Consider the following 18,230-nt stretch of genomic DNA (forward strand, 5'->3'; position numbering starts at 1 on the left):
TAAAGTGATGAAACGTGCCTTAATTCCCAGTCGCCGACACTCTTGATCATACATGATAGAGTTTTAGGTTTTATGTGTTTACTTGTGCATTCATTTTCATATTGAATTGTGCAACTTCGCCTCTCGGCCATCATGCATGAACATGCACGATTGGTGGCCCGAGGGTCGAGAACCACACCCCCTTGAGTTCATAACATGATAGGAAGGGTAGTTGTGCATACATATCTTGTAAATACATTGCCATGCCCTTTTTTGCTCTCTGTTGCAGAAAACTGGAGTCTGGCAGCAACAACTGGTCGGCCAGCCAGAAAAAGTAGCTAGCCGACCATTTTTCTTGGTTTTCAACAACAAAAAATGGTCGGCAGGGGTCTGGAGAGACCAAAAGTGGTCGGCCACCCTCCCACTGGATTCCCAAGGTGAAGTTTCATCTTTCTGGAGCTTGGTGCAAGTTTCTGAAAACAAATGAAAACAGAGGCAAATCGAGGCATCGCATTGGATTTCCGAACGAGGCAACCAAACATGCATCCAGCCTTCTCCCTCTGAGAACCTCCTGTTTACTGCTTTCTTTAGCTGCCATGCTTAGATAGCTAGCTTTTGCTTTGGTTTGTACTTTAATTAGTTAATACGTTAGCTATTCAATTCGTTTTGTAATAATTAGTTAACTAGGATTAGTTAATTAATTTATTGTGTAATAATTAGTTTAATTAGCTTAGATTAGCTAGTTAGCTTCTTATTTGGTCTCTCCCTCGAGAGGGCGCATTATTGTAATAAGCGTGCGTGTGTGTGATGCATGTCTTTCAACCCCCATTTCTTTCTCCCTTTTACTTAACCGCTTACGATGGTTAGTTTTAGAGCATATTTCATTTAGCATACCTTATGCTTGTATGTTTACATCCATTCATCTGTATTGCATGCACCGGGCTCGGCGCATCATGCTAACTGCATTGTATTTCAATTTCAATTTGAATACATGTACCAAGTTGCATCTCACATGACATTCTTAGGATAGCCGAGCCTATCTTAATTGCATTTTTGCAAGTGTTGCATTAGCCATTTTAACATGAACTAGGATCATGCATGATTTCTAACTAGTTCCTTGTTTTGGCTCGGAGTACACTGTGAGTGTTTGCGCTTTAGCATACTGCATGTGTGTTAATGTTGCCATGAAAGCATGCTTGCCATGAGCCTATTTGCTTACGTGATTAACTGCCTGAATGCCTGTGGGTGAAGGTTGGATTACTTGAATTTGGACAATTCATTGAAACCAGCATTTTAGCCTACTTACGAGTAGCAAACTTCAAACCATTTTCTAAACAAACGGATATGCCATGCTTGGTTCCAAATTAGGCGATCTAGTCTATACTTGTTTTGCTGTACGCATCACGTAGTAATTCTAGCTAATTAACCGGAATAAGAGCACATGTATTTTCAAAAAGCAGGATATCATGCTTAGTACAGGGTCGATCTTTGATCGGGCGAGCGGGGGTGCTCATTAAATGACCTTCCCCAATCGCACCCAAGTTCCCGAGCCGAGGAAACTTTGGTGATGACAGACATATGACCTTAGGCACGAGTCAGGGTTTCCTAAATTCTCCCAAAATAAAATATTTAGGTGGCGACTTTGTATTTGACAAAGCAGTCCATGTTTGGCACTTCTTTACAAAAATCAGTTTTCCAAAACGATTTGCCGAATTTGGACTCTTTGGTGATTTATCAATCTCACATCGCACATTGTGAGATCAGATTAAGAACCGTGACATTTGAGTCCGAACTGTAGCATTGAAGCCCAAGGGCGCGCCTACACCCTCCAATGAGGTCATGAAAGATAGTGTTCATAGCCCTCTGATATGTAGCCTTAGCATTCTTCAGGCCAAATGGCATTTTAACCCATTCGAAGGTGCCAATATTCCCAGGACATCTGAATGCTGTCTTGTGAACATCCTCCTCTGCAATGCAGATTTGGTTATAACCAGAGTGTCCATCCATCATTGATAAAATTTGATGCCCTGTTGAACTGTCTACCAACAAATCTACTATAGGCATAGGATACTCATCTTTTGGAGTTGCTAGATTTAAGTTTCTAAAATCAATACATACTCTCATTTTACCATTCTTCTTAACTGCAGGCACAATATTAGATAGCCATTCAACATACCTGGCTGTCATAATAAAACCTGCCTTGAGTAGTCTAAGAATTTCCTCTTTAGCTTTCTAAATCACTTCTGGACTCATTCTTCTTGGTTTTTGCTTGTATGGCTTGAAATTAGGCCTCATAGGGAGCCTATGTTCAACTAATGACCTATCAAATCCTAATAGTTCATTATAAGACCATGCAAAACAATCTTTATATTTCTTCAGAACAACCAACAACTGGTTCCTGTCAAGAGCATTCAACTAAGCACTTATATAGATGGGCTGTTGTATAGAACATTCCTCTAAATTTACTTCTTCTAAGGGGTCTTGTATCTGAGAACTTACTGAAGCTCCTTCTTTGATTCCTTTTGCCTTTGAAGCAATCTCCTTGCTTTGTTTTGCTCCCAGGTTCTTTGATTCAACATCTTTACCCTCCTCCTCATAGACAAAGTCTGTCCATAAGTCTTCTTCTTCCTGTATCTCCTAGACTTTTGTTTCAATATCCAATGCATAGTATTTATCAAGGGCCAAAACTCTGGCCTGTTGCTGGTCCTGCTTGCAGCCAATTATCATGACTTCTTTCTCTTGCTCTTGCACTTTCTGGGCTATTGATTTTACATCAAATATTGAGAACTTAATTAGAACCAAAGACTTGGCTTCTTGGGCTTCATTTCTTTGCCTACAACCAGGCATCATTGTCATCCTTAACAACAACCTCTTCATCAGCACTCTCCTGGACTAAGTGTTTCAGGTGTGTCACTTCCTCATCAGCCATCACTTCGGCTAAGCCATCAGGTTTTCTCAATATACTAAGTGGTGTCACTCCCTCAATATACAATTTGGCTTCTGCGAAGTCTGCACAGGCTATGAAGGGTTGAAGATCTGCATCGATTTCCTCTGTCTCTCCATTGCCCAAGGCCATCATTATTTTCTGATGTAAAGAGGAAGGCACACACTTGTTAGTATGAATCCAATCTCTACCAAGTAAAGCATTGTACTTAGCATTGCTGTCGATAACGAAGAATGTCGTCATGCAGTCCCTGGTTCCCACACTCAGGTTGATGGGCAGAATTCCCCGAGCCATCTGTTTGTCTCCAGCGAAACTAGTAATGGTTGTGCTGGTTGGGATTAACTTGGGGTTCCTTTTCCCTAGTTTCTTCAAGGAAGATTTCGGTAGTAGGTTCACTGCTGCCCCATTATCCACCAAGACTCGGTTCAATTATATCCCATCGAAGAAGGCCTTGATATACAAAGGCTTAACATGCTGTGTCATAGAGTTCGAGAGATACTCAAAAGGATATGAGAGGTTAATACTCACCTCTTCTTCACTCTCGTATTCAGTTTCCATTGGGGTAGCAAATCTGGATTCATCTTGCACCATACTCACTTGTGAGTCTTCACTAGAGACTGAAATTGGGTCAATTTCTTGACCCTCTTGGTTTTCATCTCCAGCTTAGAATTCATGCGGTAGTATGTATACCATATTCACTGATACTGGAGGAAACGAGCCAAATTGGATGGCTAGTTGTGCCTGTTTCTCCTCTTGGCCACCTTGTTCAGTTACTTCAGAAGCATCTTCCATGCTGCATTCTGGCACTTCATTACTAACAAACTCCTTCGAATGGTCTTTTTTAACTGGCTTTTCAACTAAAAACGTCTGTTCAGCCATGAAGGCTTCGAACATTTCCTCCTCAACCATTTCTTTCTTTTGGCCTAGGCCAACTTTTTCTTCTGTCTTACTATCACTCTCTATCAAAGCCTTCTCCAATCCTGCTAGACTGGACTTTTATCTGGCTTTTAGTTCAAAGTAAACTTTGCCCAATTGTTCTTTGCTACAACCCATTTTGTCTTGTAGAGTTAGTTTTGGAGTATGGTTTGACTTTGGATTCCTCTTTCCTTCTGTCTAGACCAATGAAGAGCTTTCTCTACTTTCTTTCAGGTTTTTCTGGTACTGAGTGTACCTACGCTGAATCTTCCTCCTTTGTGATCTAGAAATTACAGGGACTATATATGGTTTCTTTATTTTTGGGTCTTTAAGCAATACCCAATTGTTTGGAGCCACCAAAGGAGGTTTGACTATCCTACCTTGGTTTCCAACAACATTTCTTTAGGTTGATACTTCCCTAGGTTTGCTCTACATCATAAAGCAGTCTGGAACTCCAGGTACCCACGAGCTTACTGTCTCAGCTGTTGAATTGTTTCTTTCCTTCTTTGAAGCCATCTTCGAAGCTGGCTGTAAAGGCCATTGCTTAGCCCTGACTCCTTGTTTTGGGCCTAATTCAGGTCTTCTACGAAGGTGGTCACTTTCCATCTATGTGAGGTTGGTCTAGGGGGCCAATTTCTGGTTTTGATCCCATAACTTGAGCTTATATCATTCATTCTTTCAGGATGATTGCCCTTCACTCTGTAATAGTTGGTAGGTCTGGACTCATGTAGAGGTCTCTTATCCTTGAATTGCACTCTAGTAGCTGCTGATTCAGCCATAAATGGCTGCTGCCTGGGAGTAGTTGGATATGGCCTTTTGTTATAAGCACTGGTTGGTTTAGGATATCTCTGCACATTCCTGTGGTATTGTTTCCCATCAATCGGGAGCCCTTTCAGCCACTTATAGCTCAACCTACACCTGGGACACATTCTTTGGATAACTACTGCCTCTAAGTAATCATCATCCAGTGTTTCTTTATCAAAGTCTTTTCCCTGACTTGTAGAGCCTTGTCCAACAACTGGCAGACTTCTAGTGTCTTTCTTAATAGTAGCCTGGCTGGCAACATGCATTTGTATATTGACCTCTCTCAATTCCTGCAAAGATAAATTCTGGAAATCTGGTACAACAACATTAGCTGCACTTTTTCCAACTTCTGGAAATGGATTACTGTCGATCCCCATGGCCTTTTTTGCTTTAACTGGGAATTTTAGACTTCTTTTCCGAATTTGTTCTTGGATCCTGTCTCGAAAAATAATACAGTTTTTAGTCGAGTGAGACCAAGAATTATGCCATTTACAATACACTTTTCCTTTAAGTTCATCTGTAGATGGAATTTTGACTCCTTTTGGTAACTTAAGGAAGTTGGCCGCAAGCAAAAGATCAAAAATGTCATCTGCCTTCGTTAAACCGAAAGAATATTTCCTATGAAGGTCTTTCTTTTTAAACTGCTAGTCAATTGTTTTGTCCTTATGAATTAATGCCTCACAGATTACAAGTTCTTTCCCGACAATCTCTGCTACATCAATCTCATAATTAGAATCTCTATAATATGTCTTGTATGATGCATTATTTCGATCTTGTTCCTCCTCTAGTAATGCTTCATACCTAGACACCTTATAAGTTAGTTCCACCAAGTCTCTGAACTCAGTTGAGTCAAACTTCTTTCGAAGCCTAAACTCTAAGCCATTTTGAGCCAATCTCACGAATTCTGGCTCTAGTAGGATGACCCTACATTTGTTTCGTGCTCTTTTAAATCTGGTAATAAACTGAGTAGGCTTCTCATCAGGCCTTTGACTCAATCTTGCCAAGTCTGCCATGGAAACCTCTGGCTCCGATTGGAAGAATTGGATATGAAATGCCTCTTCCATTTGTTGCCAAGTTTGGATAGAGCCAAATGTAAGGTTAATATACCATACAAATGCTCCCCCAGTTAGAGAACTTGGGAATAATCTTAACTTCATATAGTCATTATTAGTAAATTCACCGTATTGAGCAGCAAACCTAGCAATATGCTCCACTGTTGACTGGTTTCCATTCCCATAAAAAAGGACAAAATCTGGTATCCTAAAACCTCTTGGGTATTCATGTACCCTATCTACCCATTCTGGGTACGGTTTCCTGTACACAGGAGTTTAGACCCCCTGAGCCATCGGTCCACACATCTCTCTAATAATATCAGCAATTTGGTCTCTAGGGACCATATTTTGTGCTTGTTGAACCACTACTGGAGGGACAAACACAGGGTTTGGTAGACAACCTTGTGTTTAGGGTCCTCTTGGTCCATAAGATGGTATATTTGGGACTGGTTGTCCCTGTGGTGTCAGTTGCTGTTGGGGGTGTGAAACCCCGTATTTTTATATAATAAAAATAATATATATTCAATTTTCTTAAGTAATTATTCACAATATTTTGAATTTAACAGTTTGTATATTTTTAAACTGAAAAACCCCGTATTTTTATATAAAAAATAATAATAATAATAATATATTTAATCAAACTCTAATGGAAGTCAATTAGACTAATTAAATTAAGTGGGATTTAAGATTAGTTATAATTAACTAATTTTGTGTCAATCAAGGTTCATTAAGACTAGGTATTGCTCAATTAAATTAATTAGTATAATGGCTTAAAAATTTGAGAGTGCATGTAGGTGTGGGTGTACTGAAAATAAAGTGTGAGTACAAAGACATCTGTTAGTGTGTGCATGTGAGAGTGTTGTGTTGGGAGCCTTAGATGAGTGCACGTGTGTGTGTATGTGATGTGCTGGAAATCAAGTGTGATTAGTGTGTCAAGCTAATGAAACATGGATTCATATTATGTGGACAAGTGTCCCACTAAATTGATAAATAAAATAATAAAATAAAAGATGAAGAATGGAGTCACAAAGCTTTGTTTTTGCTGGAGTCAAATTAGAGAGAGTGCACGGGGGAGAGAGAGAGAGAGAGAGAGAGAGAGAGAGAGAGAGAGAGGGGTCCAACTCTTATGCTGAAAGAAACTTTGGAGAAATGAGTTTATGAGGTCTACATGAAGATAAAGGAGAGGACTTAAGGAATTAAAAAGAAATTCAGCTATGGGAGGTTAAAGGTAAGGATTTTAACCTTGATTGTTGTAGAATTCTTGTATCACACTTGAAATTAAGGATGGAATTGGACTCAAAATCATGTAATTAATAGGAATTAGCAAGAAGATGAAGAAATTTTGAATTATGTGTTAAGATCATGGAAATATATTTGGAAATTAAGTAGTTAGAGTTTGATTTCTATTATTCTTCACAAACTTGAAATTCATCCTTGCATGCATGTTGGACTTTCAAGGTTTTAGATTTAATTCATGTGTAAAAGATTGATAAGTTTAAAATTGGGTTAGATATGAAGGAAATTGGGTTCTAAACATGAAATGAGTTCCATGCATGTGGATAATCATGGAAAATAAAGTAGAAATTAATTATTAAGAAATTGATGTTGAGATTAAATATTTGAGTTTGATTTTCTTCATCCTTCACATATTTGAAGTTTATCATTGCATGCATGGTAAGTTTTCAAGATTTTAGAAATTAATTCATATTTTAAAGTTTATGAGCTTGGGATTAAATTGTGATATAAATTAAGAAGTCAAATTATAAATTGAGCTTGATGATGTAAAATTTGGTTGGATTTGATAAGCGTTTTATACATGCACTATGGATTTTGAGGAATTTAAGGTAAACGATTTCATGTTTTGAAGAAAAGGAAGAAATTTTATTAAAAAAAAAAAATCAAGTTGATGAATATAGAATAATTAATTAGTTTTAATCTTAATGTCATACATGCAAATATTTTCCTAAGGGTCATATAACTTCAATTTCATGTACATAAAAAGGAATTAGAAAAATGGTGTAGAATTGAATTAGATTCAAAATTATAGAAGTTAATTTGAAAATAACCCTTTTGGGTTTGAATTTATTTGTCTTATATGAAATTGAGTCATTCAAGTTCTTTTTGAAGAGATGAAGGAAATGTTTTAAGAAAGTCAAGTTTATGGAAATTTGAAATTAATCCTAAAATTTTGATTTTATAATTAGATTTTTATTTAATCCATGCATGTGATGCAATTTAAGAATTTTATTCAATTTAGATACATTTTAGAACACCCATGATTATAAATCAAGTATTTGGTTAAGAATTGAGTTAAATTGATTTTGTTATTAATAGTAAGATTGGATCTATTTGTATTATATACATCATGGAATTTCAAGAGGTTGGGAAGTCTAATTTATATTTTAGAATTGTGGGTTGATGTTACTAAGATGAATTAAAACTAAATTTGGGCAATTGGAACATGATTTTAAATGAATTGTTTATTTAAATTTTGTACAATTGTTTATTATTGTGTGACATGTGTAATATTTTATGTTCGAATTTTAATGAGTTGGTATAACATTATTTGTGATTAAAAAATTGGAATTATTTGTGATTAATATCAAAATTAACTGAAAGGATTAAAGGCATATACAAAGTTAACAATTGACGGTTAATACCAGTTTTCAGAGTGAGTCTTGGTTTTAAAGAGTGTATGAAATCAAGGGATTGACGGTTAATACCGATTCACTACTACAAAAACAGATAAAGATCACACTTTTTTGGTGTGATGTATGTTATTTAATCACACCTTTTAAGTTTTATTAAAGTGTGATCTTTGGGAGTGTGATTAAAAATGGTCATTTTTAATCACACTTTTTAAGTGTGCTTAATAACATTTAGATCACACCTTTTAAGTGTAATTAAAAACATTTAGATCACATCTTTTAAGTGTGATTAAAAATATTTTAGATCACACCTTTTAAGTGTGATCTTTGGAAGTGTGATTAAAAATAACCATTTTTAATCACACTTTTTAAGTGTGATTAATAACATTTAGATCACACCTTTTAAGTGTGATATTTGGAAGTGTGATTAAAAATGACCATTTTTAATCACACTTTTTAAGTGTGATTAATAACATTTAGATCACACCTTTTAAGTGTGATCTTTAAAAGTTTTTAATCACACTTTTTAAGTGTGCTTAACAATATTTAGATCACACCTTTTAAGTGTGATTAATAACTAATAAAATCTGTAATAAAAAAAGGATTCGACATATTTGAAAAATAATCAATATTATTTTTGTATGCACATTTGACGAATGTAATACACACTATATACTATATTTTGAATCATAACCACATATTGAATAGAATAACGTCATATATTTCATAAATGAAAATTAAATATTTAAAAGTATATACAAAGGAATTAAATAAAAAAAATTAACTGTGCTTACATATATTAAAAAATAAAAAAACTTAAAAAACTAAGTTCTTTAATTCTTGGACCATATTTTGCATCTCTCCAAAATATTTCTGACCTGAAAAATAAAAACACAAATTAATCCAAAAACTACTGATGCATATGAATAAACTAAAAAATTAATTCAGCAAACCAAAATAGGAACATTAATCATTTCTGCTTGATCTTAATCCTTTTGGAAGTAACTTCCCTGTTAACAATTAGATGCCATAGCAACTCAGTGTCAATGACATTGTAATTAGGAAGTCACTAATGAATACAGTATTTAAAAATGATAAATCTCAATATAGCTTGTGTACGATCTTTTTGTGAAGGTATATTATTATTACTGTTGAACCATAATTCTAGGTACCCATAAATAAATAAATAAATAAAAACTCAAGAATTTATTCCATTTTTTTTTTTTTTTTTGGAGGGGGAAGAGTACATACATTGCAGTTACTATCACCAGCAGCAGCAGCAAGTTTTGGAGAAGCAGAGGCTGCATTTATGAAAAGAATTCATCAGAGCTTCTAAATACACTCGCTTATTTTCTCTCTAAACTCACTATATGCATTGTATATCTTGTATGTTATGAAGAAAAATTTGTGAATATAGGTGTAGAGATGAACATGGCGGGTGTGTGGTGAGTTTAGAAACTCCCAATTGCATCATTAAAACGAGGATTATGTGTATATATATGTTGTTGACACTAATTAATATTCCTAAAACCCTGTTCAAAAATAAAATGAAAATGAAAACACACCTAATCAACAAAACTCCCAATTGCATTTGAGAAGCTTGAAGCTTCTAGCATGTAACCAGAATAACTCATTAAAATCCTTTGAAGATGAGGCCTTATTGCATTACACAATGTTGAGAAAAATGTTAACACTCAATTGGCCATTTTTACCTTTATAAACTGCAATTCCATATATTTATTACATTTCACAGTTACAGATATCATCCAACAAACAAAAAATACATTAAAAAAAATGGGTACACATAACACGTGATGTATGACATGTATAGAGAATCAGAGATATCATTGGGGGAAAAAAAATAGCATCAGGAAGATAATATGGAATAAATATATAAGCTCAAGCATAAGCAGTTTGTATCAAAGCACAAACCTTGATCATTTCTGGCAGTGAAGATAATCATTCCTGTCTCATCACCTACCAAGCATTCAGCAATTCGCATTTGGCGTCCTTGATTTCCATTGGCACGACCCTTAGGCAGTATCATCTTTGAATTAACAACTTTTACTGTGAGATTAAGTCCCTCAGCTTGAGGGCGAAGCTGCTCAACTTTTGTGAAAACTTTCTTTTGTTCATCCATATCCAACAAAATCCTTTTGACAAAAACCAATGTATGGAAAGCTAATTAGTAAAACACAAAGATGTACCTCCTTTAGAACAAAAAGAAGCAAGCGAATCCTAATATGCTTCACTTTTGAATACCACGGGCAAATAAAAAAGTTCCAACTACTATACACAATCCATATCATAAGAAAAGCAGCAATTTTTGTGGTGTCAGTTATGAACAACTGTGGTTGTGTTGTAGTTATGAAGGGGCACACCATAAGAAAAGTCTTACTTACGAACCATCCTGATTACATTACAAACTGATTTCATGTTATAAATTATGAATTTTTGTTACGAATCTATGAAAATAAATAAAAACTTCTTTCAACACTGAATTTAAGATCTAATAGAGATATGTATATATATATATATATATATAAAATCCCCAATTCAGATTGAGCCTAAAATAACAATGTGTCCGAATTTATCTTTCGAAAACCAACAATCAAACAAAGGTTAAATATAACATACTGAGATAAAAGAACATGAAAATTGCTAAATTTAATAAGACGATTAAATTATGAATTTTTGTTACGAATCTATGAAAATGTCCTTTATGATCCTTTATGCAAGCATTATGGTTGGTGATGGGAACAGAATTAAATTCTGGTGTGACAGGTGGTTTAGGAACATAATCTTTAAAGAGGAGTTTCCTAGATTGTTTAGTATATCTGTGGAGAAGGAAGTCTCTCTGCACCAAATCAGTATGAGAAGGTGTAATTCAAGTAATGGGGTCTTGGAGTTTAGAAGACCTTTGTTTGCTTGGGAAATGGAAGAGGTGGGGAGGTTGTATGCTATGCTGCTGGAGGCTCCAAGTGTTAGAGATTCAGTGGAGGATTCCTTGAGGTGGACAGCATCTTCATCTGGGCTGTTTTCTGTAGCTTCAATCTGGAAATGGAAAATAGAAGACAGGGACTCGGCATCCAGAATATCTGAGCTGGTTTGGGGAAATGTTGCTCCTCCCAAGGTGAAGTTTTTCTATTGGTTAGCTTGGCTTGGTAGAATCAAAACATCTGTATTTATGCAGAGAATTGGAGTTCTAAATGATAATGCTAGTATTCTATGTTTGTTTTGTGGAAATGATGCAGTGTCTTTAAATCATATTCTTCTCCATTGTCCAAAGATTTGGTTATTATGGTCTGGTGTGATAGAATGGTGGGATCTGCGGTGGGCAATACCAGGATCAGTGGCTGAAATATTGCAATGGTGGGATGGTGTGAGAATGAAGAAAAGGGAGAGAAAAATATGGAAGGTGGTGCCTATGATTCTGATGTGGTCTGTATGGAAGATGAGAAATGAGGTGATGTTTAATGGTAAACAGTTGGTGGTTGATGAGTTGCTTGAACTAATAAAAACCAGAGTGGCATCGTGGGTGACAAGTTGTGGGAAGGATCTTCAGTTTTCAGTTCATGATTTGGTGGTCAATCTTCAACAGGTCAGATTCTGTTTATAGTAATAGTGTTGCTGCTGCAATCTGTTCTGTCATATATCAGCAGATTGGTTCATTACTGCTACTGTGACTTGTTAGTTTGTAAGGGGAATTCAGGCTGCTGTGTGTGTATTATCTGATGCTGGCTTGGTGATGGGAATGGGGGCTTGTTCCCAAATCTGCTGGTGCTGTGCTAATCTGTTTGGGTTGTTTTGTAAAGGGAAGTTCTGGATGTTGAGTGGGTTGCTAGTGCTGTTTATGTTGCAGATTTGGAAAGTTAGTGCAGTTGCTGTGCTTGTGGATAGCTGTTCTCAATATGGGTAGTTCTGTGTAGTATGGGGGTCAGTTTGTATTTGGGGTGTCCTGTTTGTATTTATTTCTTCTTATTTTGTTGGCTGTTTGATTGGTTGCTCGCCAATCTTGGGCTGTGTGCTGGCATATGATAGGGCTTGCTCTCGGGTGCCAACCTAGTTGGGATCTTTGAGTTTTGCTTTGATGCTCTTTGCACCTCCCCTCTCATTTTGGCGTTTGTATCTTTTAATTTTATCATTAATAAAGTTTCTTTCGTTGATCAAAAAAAAAAAATGATCCTTTATGATCCATCATTTTTAATCCAGCTCCAATCGAAGTATTACCCACATATATATGACATTGACCATCTAAGTAAAAACACCTATAAAATAATCAATTGAATCGATAGACTGGTTCATCATTAAAAAACTTAGTCATTTAAAAAATTAGCAATAACACTTCAGTAATGCATCAACAGAGAAAACCAAAAATATATATACACAATAGATTCCCAAATCCCATTCATGGCACATTCATCAAATTCATTATAAGAAGGCATTATATATTCTTAAAAGAATAAAGCATGGCAGATTGAGTATTAAAATATATATATATATATTTAAACTTTTTTGTGTAATGTTGGTATAGACTGTGCATGCATATTGTGTACATGGGTTGCACACCTTTGGTACATTCTAATGGAGTATTTTATCTATGAAAAAGAGGGATAAGATAGGGGTCCTTACCTTGCCTTTAATTCCACAGTCATGGACTGTTGAATGGCTTGTGATTGAGCAATATGAGGGCATTTTCAATTTAGCACGCACATCTGGATGTAAGGGCAGCAACACTACCTGTGGCTTGGATTCATCCCTAAGAGACAATTCCCACCATTCATCCCGTGGAATTACCACAATAATTTCTTCACCCTGAAACACAACCAAGACAATATAAGCATAAAATCTAAGAACATGTTCACATAAATATGGTATAAAGACAATATGATGTTCACACTGCTAAATATGAAGGCCAAAAAAAAAAAAGAAGAAGGAATCCACCAATAAACTCAATCCAAGAATTGTTCAAATATTTCCATGTCTATAAAACCAAAAAGGAAAGTTCATTCCAGAAACCAAAATTTGAAAACCTACCTATCTTTTCAAATTTCCAACGCCCCTCACACGTGTTTGCATACATGATATAAGCACTACAATTCTACAGTTCAGTTGTTTTAAACTAAAATTCTTTCCTTGCCAATTCCAGCTTTTTAGGTTTATGAATTCATGCCAATAAGCACACAAATCTAACATGGCTCTAAAGTATAACGTACTGGGTAATTATATGTCTATGGCCATGTTAGGAGTTGGTATTGTGCATGCTTGTCCATAATTTAGGAGCAGTCCTCTGCTTACCTTTTCATTCTCATGTCCAGATTCACCAACCCAAAGATTACCATGTTAGGCTAGAAATGTGAAAATGAGAACATATATTCAGGGAGTTTTTGTAAAACTACCCGACTAGTTAATCTCCTATAATCAATTCAATTAAAAAACTAAATAAAAAGCACAAATTGAAAAATATTACCAGTGGATATACTACAATCCAGGGATCAACAATTCTGAATCGCCCAAAGAAAAGAGAAACTAAAGATAACATGTTCAATGCTTCTGTAAATTTACCTAGATTTATTTTCTCCTACACAAATGATAATTCAAGTAATTATCTTCTAGATGAAGATTTTTTAATCTGATAGTACTGCTCTAATAGTCACAAGCAGCATCACCACTAGGTGGTCTATCTATTTCGAGAAATGTCAGGAGGCATACTACACAGTTTCATCAAATGAATCTAAACTGATAATATCTCCTATTATTCAATGTTTTTGAGTATTTAGTTGCACAGACGCAACAACTAATCACCACATTTCTAGATTTTAATTTAAAATAATAAAATAAATACTTCCACCTAAGAGATAGAGTTTTCCAACAAATCAAATTCAGTGTGAATCTCGTATGAAGGACAACAAATCCTATAATTATAACTTCTAAAAAATGCCCCCTAGGGAACACCCCAGCAACTTAGATTGCATTCCTCCAATAAAGATATTCATATGTGAGGTATCCTTAACTTACCTATTCAAAACAAAATAAATTTATAACTGAGCATAACATGTCCAAGCCTGCATATAGGTAACATATGCAAGCATGGTTGTTAGATTCGTATGATTCACGATTTGGTTCATACAAGATTCGATACGAGTTTCAAACAAACGATTAGAATCGTGTCGGTAATCGGAAATTGAGTAAATCGTGTGATTCAATTTGGAATTCACTATGATTCAGTTATGTTTTTGTTTACATAATGCATGAACCATCGTTTTCACCTCTCCATCAAGAAATAAAAGGAGATCAATTAATTATATTGATATACATTAATTAACTGATATACATTGTTCAATGTGATATACAAATTAGTTCTATTGATATTTATTTCATTTTAAACACTCTGTGTACTTTTATATTTATAAACATATATAAAATTATAATATAATAAATCAAGTGAATCTTACAATTCATTATTCACTATTTTAGCAAAACGATTCACGATTTGATAACAATGTATGTATGCAAATAAATGATGCTACCTCATTCTAAACCAGTAGGCTTAGATATTGACTCAAATTAGTGTGCTCCAGCACTGGTTTGGCATAGAAAGAGAATGGTAGTCTATATGTATTTTTTGGCCATAGCTCTGGTTTTTCTATGTCATCATGACCCCCATACTCAATTTCAATTTCCATAAACAAAAATACAACATCTCACCTTTCAACTTAAATTCTTTATTTTCCAAGTTTGATCAACTACATGAATTTCTTAAATTCTATATTTTACATTTTTTATCAACAACAAACATTTTTCAGAAAAATTTAAATTTAAATATATATATATATATAAACATCAATTAAATCATAGAAAGTAATTTTATTAATCCATTATAGTTGTCTATAATTTTACAATGAGATCAATTTAAACATCAAAATATATTAAATTTATACTAATCTAAAATTTAAAAACAAGGAGAGCAATTCAAAGTACGTTTAACTTTACAATAATATCTCTTTCTTAATATTTTGTGCTTTATGCCAATATATCTAATTATGTTGTAGTTTCAAAAGTTCTTAATACACAAATCAACTCAAAAAGACTTTAGAGAATATAAATTTTCTTGTTCCACCCCTGCTCATGACCTCACAGCTCAATTCTTTTCAAAGGGCCAAGAGTAAATGTCAATTTGCTGATTAAAAAAAGAACAAAATCAAGGTCAATTAGGATCCCACCCATCCTTGTCAAGAAATTGGTCCTAGTGAGTTTAACTTGTTTATAATAGCTACTTCTATGTGGCACAAAAGGATATGGCCTATCAAAGAAATTGACACCTCTTTACACCCAAACTGGAATGTTTAATCAAGATGTTGAATAGTTTTTATACGTAAGTTTCTACTAGTAAAGAAAATAAACATCAATTTAGTCTTACATCAAAGTTGATGGACAATTAAATCCATACACTATCACTCTCTGTTAAACCAACTTAAAAATACTTCGGCAAGGAACCACAATCTGATGAACATTTTGCTGTCCAGATATGGAGGCAAAAAGGGTTTACGTGAACTTCAATAGATATAATTATTAATTGCATCCTGTGCTTTCTCTTTCCAATATTCAATGCAAGATAATCAAATATCAACGCAAGTGGTCAATAAGTAACATGTGAAGTATTCCAAACCTGGATACCCAATAACACCAACAATATCTCCACGCTTCACGCCAGAGTGGAACTTGGAAAATTCAGCTTCATCCAACACTGATGCCCTGCAATAGCAAACATAAATTCAAAATTTCCTCATTTTGGTAGTAGAAATAAAACAAAATATATGGAATATGATTTTAGTGACAGTAAATTAGAATATGGAGAAGCGAAAACAGAAAACCAATAAGGAGACTGCGAGCTGTGCAATGGCGAACGGCCAGGGCTCGTTTGCCCTTTCGGCTGCTCCTCCGCCGCTCGCCGTTGATCTCGAGAGAGAGGGGGGTAAGAACAGATTAGGGATTTGGGTTTGAGATTGGGGATATTTTGTTTTCGGAGGGAAGGGGGGGATTGGAAGAAAAAAGGTGGGGCTGCTCCTCCGCCGCTCGCCGTTGATCTCGAGAGAGAGGGGGGCAAGAACAGATTAGGGATTTGGGTTTGAGATTGGGGACTTTTTGTTTTTGGGGGGAGGGGGGGATTGGAAGAAAAAAGGTGGGGGAAGGGAGCGGGAATGGAAAACAAAAAAGGGCGGGATTAAAAAATAAATTTTTTTTTTTTTTTTTGTAAGAAATGAAATTTAAATAATAAAATAATGTCATTTAATTTTTTTTTTTTTGCGACGGGAGTTGCCGTCGTCAAAAAAAATAATTTTTTGTTAAATATATATATTTTTTGTAGTTAATGAATTTTTTTAAAAAAAAATCTTTTTTTTTTAGTTACTAAAATTGAAATTTTATTTGTTTCATTTTTATTTTAATGAAAAAAATATTATTATTTTTTATTTGGTAGAATTAGGGGTAAAAAATAATTTTTTTTTTGTCAAAAATAAAATTTAAATAACAAAATAATGTCGTTTAACTTCTTTTTTTTTTTTTTTTTTGGCAACGGGGGTTGCCGTCGTCAAAAAAAATTATTTTTTGTTAAAATATATATTTTTTTGTAGTTAATGAATTTTTTTTAAAAAAAATTCTTTTTTTTTTAGTTACTAAAATTGAAAATTTATTTGTTTCATTTTTATTTTGATGAAAAAAATATTATTATTTTTTATTTAGTACAAGTAGGGGTAATATTTTAATGAAAAATATTTTCCACTAAAATAAAAGTTAATTTTCGGTGGTTTATGAAAAATATTTTTCTACGGCCCATTTTTTTTTTGTTATTAAAAATCATGAACTAATTTTTTGTGGTAGAGCAGAGGGAGTTGCAGTAGTGATGAAGGTGGTGGATAAGAGATGGTGGTGGTGGTGGCGCCGGCGAAGGAGATTAGTGGTGAAGTTGTGGTAGTGGTAGAGTAGATGAAGTGGCAAGGGTGAATAAGAGGTAATGGTAGTAGTTGTGGCAGTAGTGGTGAAGGTGGTGGATAAGAGATGATGGTGGTGGTGGTAGCGAAGGAGATTAGTGGTGAAGTTGTGGTAGTGGTAGTGGTAAAGTAGATGAAGTGGCAAGGGTGAAGGAGAGGTAATGGTAATGATAATAGTAGTGGCAGTAGTGGTAGTGGTGGCAATGGTAGTAGTAATGGTAGTCGTAGAGGTGAAGTAACGACAGTGGTAATAATGGTAGTAGTGAAATGGCGTTTGCAGTAGTGGTGAAGGTGGTAAAGGAGATGAGTGGTGAGAGAGAGATGAGTGAGAGACGGATAGAGGAGAGAGAGAGAGAGAGAGAGAGAGAGAAAGACAGAGTGATGAGCGAGAGAGAGACAAAGTGGTCGCTAAAAGTGCATTTTCTTGTGGTGGATAGATAAATCGAGAGGGAGCTCCGTAAATAGAGAAGACGGAAATGAGAGAGTGAGTAACGCGAACACAGTGAGGGAGAGAGAGAGAGAGAGAGAAAGAGAAGAGAGAGAGAGAGTGAGACAAAAAGATAAAGAGATAGAGAGTGAGAGACAGAAAAAGAGATAGAGAGAGAAGAGAGATGAACGAGAGAGACAAAGAGAGAGAGATAGAGAGAAGAGAGATGAGCGAGAGAGACACAGAGAGAAGAGAGATGAACGAGAAAGACAGAGAGAGAAAAGAGCGAGAGAGACAGAGAGAGATGAGATGAGTGAGAGAGACAGAGAGAGATGAGAGAGATAGATAGAAGAGAGATGAGCGAAAAGACAGGGAGAGAAAAGAGATGAGAGAAGAGATAGATGAGTGAGAGACACAGAGAGAGAAAGAGAGAGATAGAGAGAGACAGATAGATAGGAAAAAAGAGTAATG

At 35.1% G+C, this 18,230-nt stretch overlaps 1 protein-coding gene across 2 annotated transcripts; it reads right to left on the minus strand.

Annotated features, from left to right (window-relative positions):
* Nucleotides 1-9,042: 9,042 nt before the first annotated feature.
* Nucleotides 9,043-16,360, minus strand: LOC145824672 (uncharacterized protein At4g28440-like). Of its 2 annotated transcripts, XM_082925033.1 has the most exons (5): nucleotides 16,012-16,360; nucleotides 12,975-13,157; nucleotides 10,275-10,495; nucleotides 9,594-9,643; nucleotides 9,043-9,220 (listed from the first exon to the last, which is right to left on the minus strand). In XM_082925033.1, the coding sequence occupies exons 2-5, from the start codon at nucleotides 12,995-12,997 to the stop codon at nucleotides 9,176-9,178; spliced, it is 339 nt and encodes a 112-aa protein (XP_082781159.1). In that variant the 5' UTR covers nucleotides 12,998-13,157; nucleotides 16,012-16,360; the 3' UTR covers nucleotides 9,043-9,175. The 2 variants fall into 2 exon arrangements, with proteins under 2 accessions (XP_082781159.1, XP_082781169.1); XM_082925043.1 differs by lacking the exon at nucleotides 16,012-16,360 and having other exon boundaries at nucleotides 12,975-13,846.
* Nucleotides 16,361-18,230: the final 1,870 nt, after the last annotated feature.

Source organism: Camellia sinensis, chromosome 1 (assembly GCF_055761805.1).
Source record: "Camellia sinensis isolate YWXY chromosome 1, ASM5576180v1, whole genome shotgun sequence".
NCBI classification, from domain to species: domain Eukaryota; kingdom Viridiplantae; phylum Streptophyta; class Magnoliopsida; order Ericales; family Theaceae; genus Camellia; species Camellia sinensis.